The following is an 18,807-nucleotide window of genomic DNA, read 5'->3' on the forward strand; positions in this document are numbered from 1 at the left end:
AATAATAATGATAATGATCCGAAGGTTTATCAAGTAAACCCTAAGCTTCGAGGAACCTTAAGAGGCTTAACAGTTGATACGTTCACCTGTTCAAAATTATAAACCGGATAACTATGATTACGGGTTCAGGAGTTGTTTTAGCTGATTAGACGTAAAAAAACTACACTGTAGTTTATTCGATTCGAGCAACAGATAAGTATAAACGTCGAAAATTTACCTTAAAATGTTTGTTATATCAGTGGTGAAAAAGATTAAAAATGCAAAACAAATTTGGAATGAGTTAGACTTGTATTGTAGATAAATTTTTTGGTCATAATGTTTCCAACTTCTCCGGCAGAAACTGTCCAAAATGTGACGAAATATTGTATTTCCCAAGGCCACCTCACCCAATTGACCACCACAGGCTAAGTAAGGAATGACGGACAGTAAGGAGTTGGGCTTCCTGTTGTCGACAGCTGAGAGATTTAAGATGCCCTGGGACGAGAATAAAGATAACAGAGATTCCAAAGACGTGTCAACGGACTTTACTTTTGAAATATTTAACGCTTTAAAAAAGAAAACACCGAACGCTTCAAGAATAAGGGACAGCAGTAAATCGATCCCCGCTGCGAAGAGACGAGGGAAAAGGAAAATAACATATATTTAGGTTGCTGGTAGGGCCCCATATCTCGATAACAAGAATCGTGGTGTGTTCGGTCGCATGATATGATACATGTCTTGATGAAATAGCTTTTTAATGGGAATATCAAGCAGATGACACTAGCTCATCCTGCAAGCAGATGGTCCTGTCTTCCGGTGTGAGGAGGAGATCAGACAAGGAACACTGTAAAGGAGCCTCTACTGATGACCATTAATAGAAAGCTATCTGCATGGACAGCTCAGCAACAAGGCGTTGTACAATATGAATATTGTAAATGATCGCTTTTTAAACAGCCTAGCCGCCCTTTTTTGCATCACAAACGATTGTTTTACTCTCCTTTAACTTATGTGTTACTTTTTCAGATGCTGGCAGAGTTAGAAACAAAAGATGATTTACCATCTCAGTTTTAGTATTCGAGTGTTGGAACCCTTCTTAAACAGATACTCTTACATAGACGATTTGGTCGGGTGGTTTCTCGAATAAGTTCGATCTGATTTTGTTGCCTAAAGCAGGTGGGAACAGCGAATCTCTATGATCGTGGTTTGCGACTTACTATACCCCTTTATGTAGGCATCACCCGAAAGACAGTTAAGAGAAGGGATAGAAGAGAGTGAGACTGAACAGTTTTCTTTTCCTCTTACAAGTTTTAATAACTTAAGCGTGAAGGAGTCCAACAAAACCTTGTCTCGAGCCCTGTTAAGTTTGGCGAAGAACATCGGGGTCGACCAGAATTTTTATGGCTGGTTCTTGTTGTGTGGCTGGGACAGCCATATTAACCATGCAAACTTTTGAGTATTTTTGGTCTAGAAAAATAGAGAAATTTTTATGGCAAAAGGGTCCAAAAGGCATGCAAACGTGAAATTGTACCAAGTGACCACGTTTCTCCTTAACTTGTGCTTTACTGTTCATTATTTCGAACCCAAAATTTAGAAGCTTCAAGTTAGTTTCATCAAAGTTTCATCTATATCAATAAATTATTTTTTATTGTTTTTAGCTGCTCGTTTTCTATTTTAAGAAATTGTAAACTTGAATCTGGCGTTTGCCGTAAACGTTTCTCTAAATCTCTTTGGACTGGGTAATTTGTTAGGGCTGAATTTGAAGTACACTCTGCGTATTGTTAATAAACGTTTACACAGTTCAAATGCCAGCTGCCTGAAGTAGAAAAGCAAAAAGTACACACACAGGCAATGTAAACACACTTAAGGAGTAAGCCGTACAAAAATAGTAGCTTGTTAACATTTGTAAAAGCAGCTATTTAAATTTTTATCCATTAGAGTAAAAAGCATTTTTAGCAACATTTGCACTGCTCAAACTGAAAAAAAAAAACAACCATTAGGTCTGCCAAGTGTTTGTATACTGAATGCATGGCTACATGAGAGGGACTTTAATTAGTAAACAAAGAAAGTATTAACTTTCTGTAACTTATTATTTTAGAGTCCCGACTATTTAACCGACCCGGCCTCGGTGTTTTCAAATTTAGAATCAAAATCTATAAAATGGTACTATAGCCTTAACACCAGCCCGACGAATTTCCCAGTCTGGCTTCTATTTAGAACTTTATTGCTTGGTTGCGTTAAATGTACACGCTGCAAAGTTCCGAGTTCGAACGATTACCCATCTGGATTTTCGCGAATTCGATATTACCTTGGACATTGGCAACTGAGTTGCTTCATCGTAAAGTTCATAGTATTTGCATAGATTATAGTGTGTTACTTGTCTTTTGGTGTGGGTTAGGGTTAGAGTTGGGGTTAGGTCAGGTTATGAGTCCCAGGCCTGAGTAAAAACCAGTAGCACACATCTTTAGCGTCACCTCAATCTATGTCTATTCTTTTCCTTGAAACTTAGCCTAATGAGTTAAACTTTGTCTAACTCTTAAAATGACAAAGACTTTATATCTTGAGCACTGCAAGTTGTTTCTAATGAAATTAAATTAACTTGCAGAAATTCTGCAGAAAAAAAAAAGGCTGGCTGCCGTTGAACAATTTCAGTTCGATGTCGTAAGATTTAGAGGGGAGGAGAAAATAGTTCGAATTATTATTTGATTTATAATATACAATTTTCTTCCTTTTCACTGGCCGAGAGCCCACCACGTGACCTGCAAATAACTGCCTACAAATAACGGTCTGCTCCTGCGCAGTCTGGTCCAACTGTGTTTGGCCACAAATAATCTTCCGCTCATGCATAAACGAAACCACGCTTTTCTCCCTCTTGCGCTTGCTCTTGCGTGTGAAAAATGACAGATCGCTTCGCTTCCCGAAGATATTCATTAAAAAAACAAACTTGGTGATTGTTAATTAGCGGGAGCACGAAATGACCAGCTCAACATAAAATACCACCAAATATGTACTGGTAGGTCGTTATTTACCAAGACAACTAAAAAACCTTGGGATAAGGATGCAGATTGTGTGATACAACATCTTGTCAGGAGTTCGTTTTGGACCTTCGTGTCCGGAAGTTTTGTCATGACTTCAAAACGGTCGCGTATGAATTCAAATTCGGCTAGCTGGGGATTTACATTATTATTTCAGTAAGTACAAAGAAAAAGTAAAAAGAGTTGCTTTTTCGGTGAAATAAATAGTCACGTTAAGGCTTTTTGTATACACACGCTATTCTTATAACTGAAGCCAACAGAAAACTAACAAAAAGTGAAGAAGAATAGAAATAGTGAAGAACTTTGATTAAGGAAAGGACGCTAAGTAAAGGCGGTTTGTCGCCTCTAGTCGCCCGTCTGAAATAGATGATGTCCGCGTAATAGAAAAGACAGAGAAAACAATTAGAAAACGGTAGGGGCCAGCTTAGCCCGCTTCGTAGACGTAATTTAACATCGGTTAGTAACAGACTTAACCGGAGTTTAGTTTCCTCTGAGGCGCAGTCTTGGACCAACTGTGAATGTCCGTTTTCATGACTTCATAACTTTATACAAATTTAAAATCTGAAACAGTCCAAAGGCCATATCATCTATATTTACTGATAGGACACTTCGAAAAGAAGATGAGAATGAAAACAAAAATAATAATGAGCAAAATTTTGTTCAAAACGACACTTCTGGTACAGGGAAACTAGTCATAACTTTTTAGTTTACGAATTGCGCCATAATGATAAAACACACAGTACTAGTCTTTCTGGAAAAACGGAGAGTCGTATAGTGTGTCTTTGAACTCAGTTAATTTCAGCCCTCTAAATAACAGTTATTAAAAACTGAATCATTGGATAATGCAATTCTAGTGCTCTGATTGGCTTAGCCATCATGGTATATGACCCATTATACCAGGGTCTCCAAATATGATAACTGTACGCCTCTGCTCAAAATTAAAAACAAGCTGAAAATCGGTTGTTTTTACAAATAAAGTCGGGAAGAATTTTTGATATTTTGTGGGCATTTTTAAGAGAACAGTTGTTCGCGCTTGTTGGATATGAGATGATTATAGCCAACGTCGGCGCTACGCGCCTGGCGGGGCTATCTACCATCTCATATCCAACGCGCACTTGTGGAATAATTGTTAATTATTTATAACTTGAACTAACTAAATAAAAGATTTATGGCCCGTTTAAATGGAAAAACCTGTCCCGGGTAGAAGGGTCACCCCTTCAAGCCGACCAAGCCAACTTTATCGAGCGTTTATATGAGAAAAAGTTGATCGCTTTACCAGCAGAGCCATGCTCTGATTAGAGAGCTTAAGCAACTACGACGACGACCACAACAACAGCTCTGCACGTGCATCATGCTTTTTAGTACATTTCTTTGACGTCCACTGCACGACTACGACGTCAAACCTCCTAATTCGACGCTTTATGGAGGACGTGGACATTCGACGACGAATTTTCCTTCCTCTTTTTGAACCTGGAAGAAATCCTTAAGAATTCAACTCCAGGAAAAGTCGTCTGCATTTTACATATCGAGCGGGTCCAAATATACGCGATTAAGTTTCGATTAAGTCGTTGTCCTTGCTTAAGGTCCCTAGCCTTGACCGAGTTGAGCTGGCTGTTATTAAGTAAAGTTAGTTTTTTGGGTGAATTTGTGTTTAGCCCCGGGGGGTACTCGACCAATAATTGGGTATAGGTGATCTGAGCGGCTGAGGGTTTGATACCCTGACCCTGTTTAGGACAGAAAAATCCTACAATACATACCCTGTTTAGGACAACACCCTCAATTTTATTACCCTGTTTAGGACAAAAATGCACGCCGTCTTCTTTTAAAGCCATTTATTGGCAATTGCAATAGGGCACATTCACGTTATAGTCATTGCTTTTGTATAGTTGGAGAACAAACCAATTTTTTGAAGAAATCAAAACATATACCCTTTTTAGGACAGGCTTGCGCGAAATTATATACCCTGTTAAGGTCAAAGAGACCAAAACCCGCACCCTGTCCAGCGGCACATCCTCATATAGTCCATATGAGGGAGTACACCCGCGGGAATTTAGTAAAGATAACTCGTCAAACCATAGTTCCATTCATTCTTGAAGCTTTATATATTACAATTTTTATATGTGCTGTACGCTACATTGTATAAAGCTCTATACAGATTGTTTTAAGACTTATTAATAATGTCAGTCCCACAAATCTAAAATTTTAGCGCGAACCTCACATATCAGCAGAACGGGCATTTAGTATAAGAAAACAATCGGTTATACTTGGAGCAATGCGTTGGTGAACATTCAATGTAAATTAATTTATTTTATGTTATTAATAGATTTTAAATTGTCTCCGAAATCAATTAAAATAGTTTCCAATAAATCCCTTTTATAATTTCAGCACCTCATTCACCGTAGTTAAAAACGTTCTATATTTTTGACGTGGTAATATATTAATTCTCAATTCTCAATTCTTTCTCAATACTCTATTTTTTACACTATCTTAATAGGACATTTAAAAAGGTTATATTACAAACAAAGCATTTCAGCAATAACAAGGCTGATTACATTAATTCTGACAGGTTTCTTTCAAAAAGATACAAATGCTCTTGTATAAGTTTATTCTTATTTTGAGGTTTAAATTGACTTAATTGAGTCATCTGGTCAGCTGGTTTTCCGTTTTGGTAATCAGTTAGTTTTATGCTCAGTTGTTTTAACAATGTTCTCATTTGCCCTGACCCAGCCAATTAACCTTATTTAAATAAGATAAAAAGTTGCCATTAAAAAACAGCACGTGTTTCATTACAACTGATATTTTCCGTTTTTAAAATTACTCCCTTTTGTTACTGAAATTAAATAAGCCCTAAGAAGTGCCAACAATGTGTGTAAAAGGTCGTGTGTTCTGTTGATTAACACGGTATAAATGTGATGATGTTGTCACACCTAGTGCACTGAACTCAAAATGGGTATCAAAATGTTGCTGGTTGTTCTACTCTGCATGACACAGGCAGCGTTGAACGCTGGTAAGAATGCGGGTAATACTGATTATACTAATTATTCTATATGTCTACCTCGATCACCTGCTTTTAATGCTTATTTAGATTCTCGAGGGTGCCTCGAAGAAATATTTAAGAGAGTGGGGAAAGATTTCATTTTTTAAGAAATGATAAAAAGTTTGTCAAGTAGATGATATCGTGAACATCATGCAAACAGTACAACAGAGGTACGTGAATCCAGCTTCAGAGACTCGTATTAATCATTGATCTTTAAGCTAAAAAAGTTAAGTAAGAATTTCTCTTGTTGGAGGCTGTATTTCAAGTATATGGCCGGCGCAAAGTAGGCCACAGTGAGGAAGGGTAAGAATTGAAATCGAGAAGCATAAATTTAGGTGACTAACCTGTATGTGACCAATGCCTTGGATGTCGTGTTCCGTCGTCCCGTACCGTCCCGTGTCCAGCGCCAAGCAGGAGCAAATGCTTTTTAGTAAAGGCGTACTAGAAACATGTTAAAAATAAAAATTTTGATTTTTGGACAGACAAAAGTGTTCGTGAATCAGGTAAATTGTTTCTAATCAAGTTATAGCCAAAACCTCAACGAAAATACAAGATCTGAAAGTAAGTGTAAAACCACGACCATGTACGAGATAACAGTCGTAGCAGCTAATGTCAAATCTTGATCATGGTTAGGTACATTTGCCACGCCGATGACAGCAACATATTTACAATAAATATAATAGTTATGTATCTACCTTTCTGGTATTTGCTGAAACGATAAAGCAATATGAATTAATGTTTTTCTTTTTCCAGCATTTTCCTGCAACTTTGACAACGGTCGTCTCTGCCAAGGAATTAAACAACTCAAAGATGATAAGTTTGACTGGACTTTAAGAAAAATCAACACTCCTTCAGGAGGCACAGGGCCTAATACTGACCACTCAGGCAAAGGTCAGTTGAAAAGCTGAGATATTTTCTAAATACGCGATTGATCTTCGATTCTGGAAGGTTTTCATAGGCATTTTCTAACCAAACATAGTTACGTCTCCTTCAATTTAAGGCACCGTTTATATGGAGAAAGGTTGACCCGAGTAGAAGCTACCCTTGGCTACCAGAGTTACCCTGGGCATGTCAACTTTTCATATATTTCGTTACAAAACATGGCAAATTGGTTACTTGAGAAAAAAAATAGGTTTGGCTCGGCTAGAAGGCTTACCGGCCTAGCTAGCCGGGTCACTCTTTTGTGACGGTAGGGTCGCCCTCCAAACCGAATTAACTTTTCTACATGTAAACACTTTGGCTCGCTCAGCCGGGTCAACTCGGTCAAGGCGAGACAATCAGAGCATGCGCGAGTGCTGTTTGCTCGGACAAAGCTGCCAACTTTGTCCTCATATAACTGCTTGCTGAAAGTTGACTCGGCTTGGAGAAAGGCCCTTCTTCCAGGGAGTGGTTTTCTTCTTATAAACGGAACCTTGGGCTCTTTTGCATTCATTTATAGGTTACTACATTTACATTGAAACATCAAGTCCTCGGCAGCCAGATGATAATGCAAGACTGGAGATCAAGCCTTCGTTGGGAAATGGTGCAACATGTATCTCATTCTATTACCACATGCTGGGTAGAGACGTGAATGAACTTAAAGTCCTTGTGAATGGCAAGCAACAGTTTTCACAAAAAGGCTCTCAGGGAAATAAGTGGAACAAAGCTGATTTCAAAGTTCAAGAGAAGGCAACATCCGTAAGATTACGTTTGACGTTAATCAACCGCGTATAGTGATATACAGTAATTTTTAAGGCCTCGTCGAACTCATTTTAATTTTTTGCTTTGCCCATATCATATAAAACAGAGATTGTAAAATTGAGTTTGTTTATTTGCTGCAACCTCAGCCCCAGAAAATGAATTTTCTAGAATTAGGTCGACTAAATTTAAAAAGATTAAAATAACAGGACTGTTCTCACTAGGGAAAACACGCACAAAAGCCTATAATTTAGCATCAATGTACTTCCTAAAATTCTCACCGTGGCCCAGGGGAATACACGGCATACCCACAGACCTTGTACCTCAGTTCTAAGAGCAGCTTGTTTGATTATTCAGCCAGTTCTAGTAAAGTTTAGGTCTCGGCACCCTCGATAGCAGTTCTTGCCCCACCCTCCTCATTGCAGCGATGGGGCACACCCCGTATTCTCTCCCGACTCGCAAGGCCTCGGGCCGATTCTCCCATATCTTTTGCATTTAGGCTCATTTGGCTTTTTCGTGCGGGTGTTCCGGGTGAGAATATATCACTAATAACCATTCAGTTATTTGATTTTGCATCGATTCTTCATCTTCTAGGAAAGAGGACAAAAAGTAACGTTTCACACAAAAAACTTACCAAATTCAATTTATTTTAAAGGGCGAACGTTTTTTTTCACGGGGATATCAGGACTTTTGAGCGAATAGTTTTCAATGACCAAAAACAACCCTGTCATAATTGACCACCGTATTTTGCAAGATGAAATGAATTGCTATAAGGACTAGGTTTTCACCGATGTTAACGCCGGATATGTTTCGTGAAAAAATAGCTTACAAAATACCTGAATGTACTGCAGCTGATACAAAATCCTATTATTGTGCAGGTTATTTTTGAGGGTATTCGTGGATCATCATGGCAAGGCGACATTGCCGTCGATGACGTCAAGATAGAAAACTGTGGGGGAGGAGGAGGAGGCGGATGTGGTATGTCACTCTCCCAGTTTGCAATGACTTGTCCCCATTCCTTTTTGATGCCCTTCTTAAATATTAGAAGACCTTTTTCCTGTCGCCTCCTTTGCTGAGATACCGCGCTGGTCTCCCGCAACCGATTCGCGACCGCGTGTAAATGATAAGAGACGACTGGGAACGAGTCAATAGCTTAGTCTAGCGAGCAGGACCGGAACCTACCAAGCCCTCATTGGTTCAATCCTTTGCAACGAGTTTTAATTGTCCTACAACAACACGTGCAGTATTTATCGTAAATTTAGGGGCCTCGGAAAACATTCCCAGGTGCCTTGACAATAAATTATCAGGTGTTAGGTAATCCAGTTCTGAACGCTTATATTATTGGCGAATGTAGTACTAAATTTTTGAGTCGCCAATCTCAGCAGAATTTACTCCATTGTTGTAGGCTTTAAACGCGTGCAGGCTTGGTAGGAGGGGATGGGAGGGGCAGAGAACATTGGAAAGGGAAACATTTTTATCATTTCTGTGTTCCTTTTACTGATAAAACCTTTTGCAGAGAAAAAAGGTGTTTCGGTCAGCCGATTTCAGGGCCATGCTCTTTGACTTAACCTGCCCATTTTCACGAAGTAAATAAATCCTTAACAACAGGATAGTAACAACCCAATGACAACTACAACAACAGCTCTCCCTGCTTCCTCATGGAATTTAATTTTTCTAGGTACTCCACCACCCCCAAATACACCAGCTCCTCCACCAGGTCAGTATTATGTTATTTTTCTTTTTTTAAAATGATAAAAAACCTTCAAAGGTGTGTAGCAGTAATAATCAAGGAAAAGCCTTTAGGAAAAAAACTGCCATGATCACTGGGAATTTGATATAAAAGAAAAGAAAATAGAGAAATGTTCAAAAAAGTAAAAAAGTTCACACATGTCAGGTTCCCATCCTTTCAGACAATGCTGGTAGATTTACTGGAAATAGTTCTGGTGTATCGAATTTATTAGCCCAAGGAAATCTATATACCACTTTTATGAATTAGACATTCAAAGCTAATAACCTAACAGAAAGGAGTTGCTTCCTACAGAAAACCAAATTATTATTGCGTATTAAATAAATATCCAGCTAGTGGACGAGGAAAAATCGTGCATTGCAGGACGCTACCGACCCCATTCTTGTTCCGTAATCAAAGCAATAGGGGTGGAGTGACTGGATCCCCAATTCTGTGTCCCATTCCTCCTCTCATCTCCCCCCAAAACTCTGTGCTTACCCTCTTTTTGGCATGTGCTAGGTTCCTGTGGTATTCGCCCATCCACTCGAATAGTTGGAGGCGTGGCTGCTAAACATGGAGATTGGCCTTGGCAAGCGATGTTAAGAACCAGTTCTGGGTTCCCGTACTGTGGTGGCACACTCGTATCTCCTCAGTGGGTGGTCTCTGCAGCTCACTGCGTCAGAGGAAAGCAGCCGAGCTCAGTATTTATCCGGTATCTACTATCCTCTTTTTGATCAATTTCATTCTTGAAGAAGCTCTGTATAAACACAGATGTAGGAGCATCAAGCTTAGCTGTATCCTATACAGCAGTATGACTGATACTTTAGCGGTCAAACTCACACTCCAGCCGCCCATGGGGCCCATATCTCAAAAGTCCCGATAATTGACGGGCCTGGGAGAAAGCTTGTTTACATTAAAGATGGAGATTTCAATAGTTTGGAGGATAACATGATAACATTATTAGTTAACAAAACAAAATAGGCTGGTTTGTTAGCTAACTCCTGCTCGGCGCTTTTATTCTTTAGGCTTTGTTTTGAATGTTTGATTTCGGTACCAAAAAGTTACCTGGACTTTCGAGAAACGGGCCATGGTTCGAATCTCGCCCTAATCACTAGCTGGACTTCTTTCTTGGTAGTCCTTTTATAGTGATATTGTTTATTTTGCTGTATTAGATTGCCAAAGGAAAGCCTAGGGTTTTGTATAGACAAAGAAAAATACTAAATGCAAATAGCTCAGCTAAGGTTAGTCAGTGGCTAGTTTAGATAACAACAAAGAATCGTATTGGTTAAAAAATCACCAACTGACCCGAGTTAGTTGGCTGTTAAATAAATTATCATAATTCACAAGCTTTACAAGAAATTTCTTTCAAAATTCTCACTTAAGTGTTCCACAGACACTGGACAACCTCGCATCACAAAATAGAATGGGCCCTTTGCAGAATATGGTCACATGATGCAAAAAACACTTTGCTGGATGGCAAACGACGCGGAGGCACCTTGAAAGAAATGATACGGGCTTTTTGAATGATGTCTCTTTGTTTTCCTTGCCCCTCTGCGCCGTTTGCCATCCCCGGCAGCAAGGTGTTTTTTGCACCATGTGACCGTATTCTGCAAAGGGCCCATAGCCTGCGTAGTAGTGGTTTCGGAGCAAAGAAAGACCGAGTGACGGGATTTCCTAAAAATCTAAAGGTTTTGGCCGCGTGAGAAATGGAACGAGAGTCAGAAAATGAAAACCGTACGGAAACGCTTGCCACGCAGGCTAAAGGGCCCATAGCGTCAGAAACTCCTTATGTAGGTGGGTGGGTAACAAATGATGAAAATGAGACCTTTTTTTGCAGGCTTGGTGCTCATAAGAGAACGTCAGACATCGGAAGCGAACAAGATCTTAGGGTCAGCAAAATCATTTCCCATCCATCATACCACAAACCCTTAAGTTACAGCCATGACATCACCCTCTTGAAACTGGAAAAACCTGCTCAGCTAAACAAGTACGGTTATTTACCTCTCATTTCAGTCTTACTAAAAATGGTTTATTATTTTAACTTCCCACCCAGTTTTGCTGTAGTTTTTTAAGTTCTTCTTGAGTAATTCTCCATGAAGTCTAACTTTTGATAAAAAGATTTTTCTCTTTCAGAATATAACATTTAATTAGTCGCGCGCTTACTTACCTACTTACCACTGAGTTTCCAGTGGCTAAGTGGTTAGTGCATCCGACTACTAACAGAGTGCGGAGGTCGAGGATCATAGGTTCGAATCCCCTTTGGAACTCAAAATTGTTTTTCTGTTTCTTGTGGTGGCTGTTTCTTGGTGTTGTGGAAACCATTGTTGGTTTGCTTTTGTGTTGTAGTGTGAGTACTGTTCAGTGTATTTCCAATGTTTTGTATTACGTCATTTCAGCATCTATCCCCAACAGTAAGAAACTACCCTTGTGGTTGGATCTTGAGCCCCGTGCAAACGGACGCATCATTGTTGGCTAACATAACTACCAACATTGTTGGATGTTACATGTTGTGTCCGTTTGCACTCCCTGTTGCATGTCGTTGTGTGTTGTTGGGAGTTGTTGTTGTGCAAAGTTAGAAACCGGTCCAACTTTTACTAGGCTTTGTGCAAACGGACACAACAACCCCCAACAATGTTGGGAGTTGTTAGCCAACAATGTTGGGTCCGTTTGAATGGGGCTTTATCTCGGGATTTTAAATCACTCATTTGAATTTGTATTTGCTGCTTCTCAAAATCTTTTCCAGGTACGTGAATCTTGCTTGTCTTCCTCATCAAGTTAACGCACCAACAGATGGGAAGCATTGTTGGATTACAGGTTGGGGTAGACTTTCATCGGGCGGAGCCACCCCCGAACTATTACAGCAAGTATCTGTTCCAATAGTAAGCCGTGCTCGCTGTGACAAAGCGTATCCAAATAAGATCCACGACTCCATGATCTGCGCAGGTCTAGATCAAGGAGGTATTGATTCCTGTCAGGGGGATAGTGGAGGACCGATGGTGTGTGAAACTGGCGGGCGATACTATCTTCACGGGGCCACAAGCTGGGGATATGGGTGTGCTGCTAAAGGCAAATTTGGTGTCTATGCCAAAGTAAAATATTTGATGTCTTGGATCACGAATGAAATGAAAAAGAATTAATGTAGAAGCTGCTGGATCATGAGGATCAATCTTTTTTGGGGGAATAAACGAAATAAATGATTATGTAATAGTATTCTATTGTGAAGTAATCACCAATAAATGAGTGGGGCAGATATGCATTGAAACTTATTCGTTATACGTTGTTTCCTTCTTGTTTCTCTTCTTTTAAGTAAGCACATGTGAAAAATCGCAATAATAGTTGCTTCACGAACGCCAGCAGTGAGCCAATGCAAGCAACGCTCATTTGACCATCCAACGAAGGTAGATACGTTGCCATAAAAACTACAATAAGTGATAGCGTAGCCCTTTTAAATATATTGGAGGTTTTAAAGGTGAAATTATATCGAATGTTCTTTAAAATTAGGCTTTGACAGAGCACGTCGAGGCTTCCGTCTGCCTGTTCCGCGAATGATACATTTGAAGTTTCGACCGTAGCATATTAACGCGCGTTTGATATACGGCTTAACAATTGAGTATTGAATTCGACTTTCGTATGTTACGAAGAATTATGAAAGTATCGAGGAGGATGTTATACACCGACTGCCGAACCTGCATAATTTTTTATACAACGAAACCCGAATTCAATAATTTTCTTTCTCATTTAAGTTCGTAACAACCTTGCATCCGCGCAGACTTTCTTCAAAATATTTGCCCGTTTCTCGGCACAGTCAGAGAATGAACTGTTGTTTTTTCCTTGCACTTTTAAAATCCTAAAAAACAGTGTTGTAATGATATCCATCATGCCGAGCAATATTACTGATTTGCGTATGATTGCCTTTTTTTTTAGTTTTAGTTAGTATTTCGTCTTCGATAACCTTCAACTATTTTACCCTTTCGTTGAGTTCATTCTTTCCAAAACGGCTAAGCTGCCGCGCTGCTGCTTGAAAAGGAGACTGCAATAGTATATTATGGCAATATATCATTATATTGCTCCCACCTTCCAAATATAGTAGGAGCAAGCACATTTTGAGGAATTAGCCGTTGAAATAGAGCTAATCAAGAACGGCCAAACATCAATTAATAATACCTGATAACTGGAAACTATTTCAGACAGCTCGGTAAAGTCAGTTTGGATAGTGCAATCGATGAAAAAGACACAAAAAGCCTGCACTACGAGTTTCCGAAGCTTTGGGATAGCTGTGATAACATCCTTTTTCTTAGAGGATTGGTTCTTTTAAACTGATAGGCGAATCTAAATTTGATGAAAAAATCTCCTATTTCGGCTACAATACTCCAAATGTTCAATTACTATGTACACAGACTTCTAAATCTCGCTGTAACTTCTCGATTGAAGCATTAGCTTCAAGACATTGTGGAGGCTAGATACTGACGGCATGTGTGCATATAATGAATAATAAACGTTATTGGATGAACCCTTTGTGATATCCTGAATAATCAAGGCGGTAGTAAGTTTTATTGGCCAATGCACTCGCTATGACAACACTTGCCTCTCCACAAAAACCTGATCAAATAATTGTTTAAAGTTTGTTTTGTACGCTGCACATGCGCAGGTCGTGACATAGCCCCTTTAAGTAGTAGCCTATGAACAAACTCCCGGGGCGAGGTGGTGGGAGGGGAAAAAGCGTTTTCTCTCCATCACGGCCCCCCCCCCTCCCCTGGAGAACTCACTTGCAAACCAGTAAAGTCCTAAAGTATCAATAACATGTAAACTCCAAAAATTATAACGTGTGTGTTATGAAGCCGACAGCCGAACAGGCTGCCTTCATTGCAGTAGTGATGCCCACAGCAGGTCGCATGACATTTGGTATAGGAAACTGTTTTTCTGTTGCATTTTTCGCTCGCCAATCTGCATTCCTCTTCGCTCCCACAGCCCCTTGTAACTTCTTTATTTCCAGTATCGAGCTCAAACCACTTTAAAATGCATCTATCGTGATGTCTGTTACAAGCGTCTCTGGTTTGGTTTCGTTGTAGTAAGCTGTGATGACAATATTCCTCTGACCCATGACACTGGTAACATTTAATAGCAAAATCTTGAACAAAAAAAGGAAAAACAATTACAAAGCAGTTCCCGATTTAGATGAGGGGGGGAGGGGGAAGGGGCACTCAGACCCTTAGATAAGGGGTGCCTGGTCTCCACAAAAAAGGGTTTTCGGCCCTTCGGGCCTCAGTTTGGTCTAAAAAGGAGGGCCCGGGCCCCTCTTCTAGATCTGCCACTGCAAAAGCTGGTTTTTGGCTGATCACGGTCACGGCGGTCAAGTTGGTCGATAAGAGCAACAGCGTTTCTCTCAGCTGGGAACTAACCTCTTTTTTCATGCAAGTTCTGACCGAAAGCGTGCGCAACAGACAGTCTCATTTCCCTACCTGAACATGACCTATTCTGGCAAAGTCTGGATTGCTGTATTTTGTTCATGGTGCAGTTGTGCCATTCACTTTCAGACTGGGTACAGTTTCGGAATCGGCTTTGTACTCCGCCGCTGCAAGTCTTAGAACAGGGCCCCCACTCTGACCAAGAGCCTTTCTGCGCTGGTGAAATAATTGGCAAATCTATTTATTATAAGTAGATATAAACAAAGCTCCCTAACTAACCCAGATTTTTAATGTACTGAGATGAATAAGTATACCGGTGACCGGTGAACAAATCAGTTTTGAGAGGAACAATGGCATGTAAGACGCGGCTCGTTTAATGTATATATGATTCGCATTGCGTCCTACTTCGTGTGAATGTTGCCAGTAGCAACGGCAATCCAGTATTGCGTGTGTTTCAAAACTGCGATCTGTCACATTAATAAGATGCTTTTTGATGCGAAAAAAATCAGGAAAACTCTCCTTTACCTTAAAACAGTGAAGAAACCCGAGAAAGGCCAGAAGAAGAAGATAGACAGACTATCGTCACCATAAAAAAGAAAAAGAAACAGAAAGAAAAAAGGACCTTTGAAAAATAAAAACAAAAGAACCAGAAAACACTGTCTGCCGCCAGCAGGAAAAATCGTACTCAGTTTTTTTGAGCTAAAATCACAGGTAACGCGTCGTATCTAAGCACGTTTGTTAGAACGTCAGACTAAATATGCCATTTATACGGGGAGTTCCCGTCCCAGTGCGTAAAACGCGCCATATTTATCTTTGTATAGACAATCAAAAAACCAACGTGACAGGGCGAGCGAGGTGTTTGTTAAGAATCATTTTCAATGGTTTTTAGCTATATTGAATGTTAAATTAGTTATATTTAAACTGTACAGTACAGTCAAGTATGACCGTATGTAATACTGAAGGCTTTCATCATAACGCTACCATTTTTTTTGGACTTAACTGGGATGCCGGCTTTACTCAAAGACCGCTACGGGAACAAAGTTAAGTAGACTGGAGCCAAACGCAATAAACCTCGTTGCCAGTTTAGTGCATAACTTTATGTAAGAGATACCCTGAATACGTGATTGGAATGCGATGTATAGATCGATCTTTGGGCGACAAAGGGTGATAAGAAACGAGGATAATTACTAACTAGGTTGCATAGCAGAACTTAATGGCCGGTGAAAACATTTGTTGAATGGTTGCCACATTACATTAATGTCCCTAGATTGACAGCCTGTAGTATCGAATGTAGGAAACATGAGTACAAACGCAGCAGTACATAGTTCCATTCCAAACTGTAAACTGAAGATTTATTTCAGGAAAACTACGAAGTCTCTTCCATCTGGCCGAATTCGCCCAAACCATTGTATCTCAGTTCAAAGTCTTCTGCTAGAGAACTTGAATATTTAAGAATTTGGCGACTATTTTAAATGCTGCAAAGAATTGCAGAGCGGTGAATGCAAGGGTGATCGTAAATGAAATGATATGAATATATGTAAAATAACGAATGACCCCGAATACTGTTTTAGTGAACCGCGATGATGATTTGGCCAAGGAACCAAAAATTAACTGTAAACAAAATCAAAATACCAAGTTACGCAAACTGAAATAGTATGGGTTGGTTGGATTAACATGAATACCCTTAAGTAGGTACTCAGCGGCGTATTTCAAATAATAAAGAAGATATCAAGTATATACTGTACTACTGATTTACTTTTGGCCTTGTAACTTATGTGAGTTATACTATTTAATTTTAACTGAGGAAAAAACTCGCAGACACATTTTCAAAGCGAAAAATCGTCAATACAAAACATGAATCAGTTACATGTCATTTTTCAACGTACTTACCATACGAAAATATGCACAACAGTCCAAATATTACGAGTTTGCCGGCAAATCTCATGATCAGGAAAAATAGTCTAAAGAAAACTTCGAACAAAACTGTAAGCATCTATGTCCACCAAGAACTTAAATCTAAAGTTTGCTGTACTTGATCGAACTTGAGCCAGCGGCTGATAACAGTCTTAGCTACGTTTGACAGATGTGGAAACGCCCATGAGTATTAAAATCAGTAATTAAAAATTCTTTCCTAAGTTCTGTTGATGGCAGCAACAGTCCAATCTATATGACTGTTACCAAAATAATTTGGAAGCTGAAATTTCCATTTTTGGCAGAAAACGATGAAGTATTTTACCTCATTTTGGAGATTGTTTTGATACTATTCAAACGAGAGAGATGTTTTGGAGGAACAAAAAGGGAGACCGATTTAACCATAACTTATTTATAATTTATCCAAAATGTAATTGGTCTGGTAGCCGATGAAAATTTACTGGTTCACAGAAATTTAAGGATCACTCAAGCAATCCGCGTCGTTTTGTACATGTTTCTCCATAACAAAATAATTTGAAATTTATAGTAATCATCATAAATATTAATATATCATGTCAACACATTAAGTATCACCCGAGAGGATAATTGTGCTATTATCCTTTCGCACGAACACGTCTGTTTAAAATAGACAGATATAGCTCCAAGTCATTTTGAAAATTTTCGTCCCTTTTGAATTTAAACGTCAGACTTACTTTCTATTACTAATTTTCCCTCATTAATTCAATTTTTATTCTTTTTTTTATTCGTTTCTATCATTTATAAATGAAATTTTTAAAATCGTTAGTAAACCATTCCTATAACCATATTTTTTTTTCTGTAGTGCAAAGCATAAAAACATACATACAACAATACCAACTTTACATATTTAAATGCGCATACATACATATGTTATTGAACGAGCTAACTGCAAAGCAAAATCCTTGTGCTAGTGGAATTGAAATTTTAATTACAATAGTCTGCTTTATGATAAAATGTTTGTTTGGAAAGGTATGTCTGCAGTGCTCGCTCAAAGAGATTTACAACGCTAATTCTCCTAAGTTCTAATGGTAACTGGTTCACAGTCTGGGTGGAGCTGCTGCGAATCCCCGACACCGAGGATTGTTAGAGTCTTAACAGCAGGTGGTAACAAAAACAGTTCATCATTTGATCTGAGGCTGTACCCGAGTCTCCCCTTTTGAAATAGTTTTTGAATGTTCTACAATGCTTGGTATAGAAATCAATTAAATCGTCTGGTCTTGAAAAACGTTTTGTGTTTTTAGGTTTGGAGTAAAGATCAGTCGTCTGGATTTGGCGGTTGATTTGCTGAACTTTTTAAGAAAAAGTAGGCAATAGGTGGCGCATCTAACCACAATTTTTTTGGACGAAGATGAACTTAATTGCACATTTTATTTCCTGCCTTCACCCTCCCTCCCTTAATCCTTTTTATTTTGTTTTACTCACTTGAGCTCAAACTATTTATAATTCTCTTGAAAGAAACATTAATGGGTCAGTCTTCTCGCCTCTTTGCTCAAAGACGAAGGAGTATCGGACTTCAAGTTCTCATAATGCCTCAGTCAATTCCACCTGCGCCCAGCTCCCTCCCGGGCAACTGCGGGGCATTTGCCCACCTTGTCAGTCCCGGGGGTGGGGCATTTGCAAATGTTGCACTGCCCGGGGGCCGAGCATTTGCCAACCCCCGGGCCAATCCCGAGCTTTTGACACGCACGCGGCTTCCTATCAGAATATAACTACAAAGAAGGTTTTACTGGAAGAAGAGCAGATTGGCTCATTTGTCAAGGACAGGAACAAATTGTAGAGGGTTGTAACGGCATGTTCTCGATTTTACATTTATGTATGCATTTTTTCATTGCTTATCAAGCCAGAATTACGTAGCGAAATTGGAGCTATCGATGTGAATCAACGTTTTTTAGTTATTGAATCAAATTTCTGTTGATATTATTTGAAGAACATCCTTTCATAGTTATAAAACTATTCATAACATATAACTTTACAGCGCTCTTTTAATTTTAATGTCAATAA

At 39.3% G+C, this 18,807-nt stretch overlaps 1 protein-coding gene across 1 annotated transcript; it reads left to right on the top strand.

The window, feature by feature from the left end:
* The first annotated feature begins 5,957 nt into the window (after positions 1-5,957).
* Positions 5,958-12,603, top strand: LOC140934408 (trypsin-3-like). The gene is made up of 8 exons (XM_073384035.1): positions 5,958-6,018; positions 6,802-6,939; positions 7,487-7,725; positions 8,604-8,703; positions 9,404-9,442; positions 9,971-10,163; positions 11,289-11,438; positions 12,195-12,603. The coding sequence occupies exons 1-8, from the start codon at positions 5,958-5,960 to the stop codon at positions 12,586-12,588; spliced, it is 1,314 nt and encodes a 437-aa protein (XP_073240136.1). The 3' UTR covers positions 12,589-12,603.
* Positions 12,604-18,807: the final 6,204 nt, after the last annotated feature.

Source organism: Porites lutea, chromosome 4 (genome assembly GCF_958299795.1).
Source record: "Porites lutea chromosome 4, jaPorLute2.1, whole genome shotgun sequence".
Lineage (NCBI taxonomy): Eukaryota > Metazoa > Cnidaria > Anthozoa > Scleractinia > Poritidae > Porites > Porites lutea.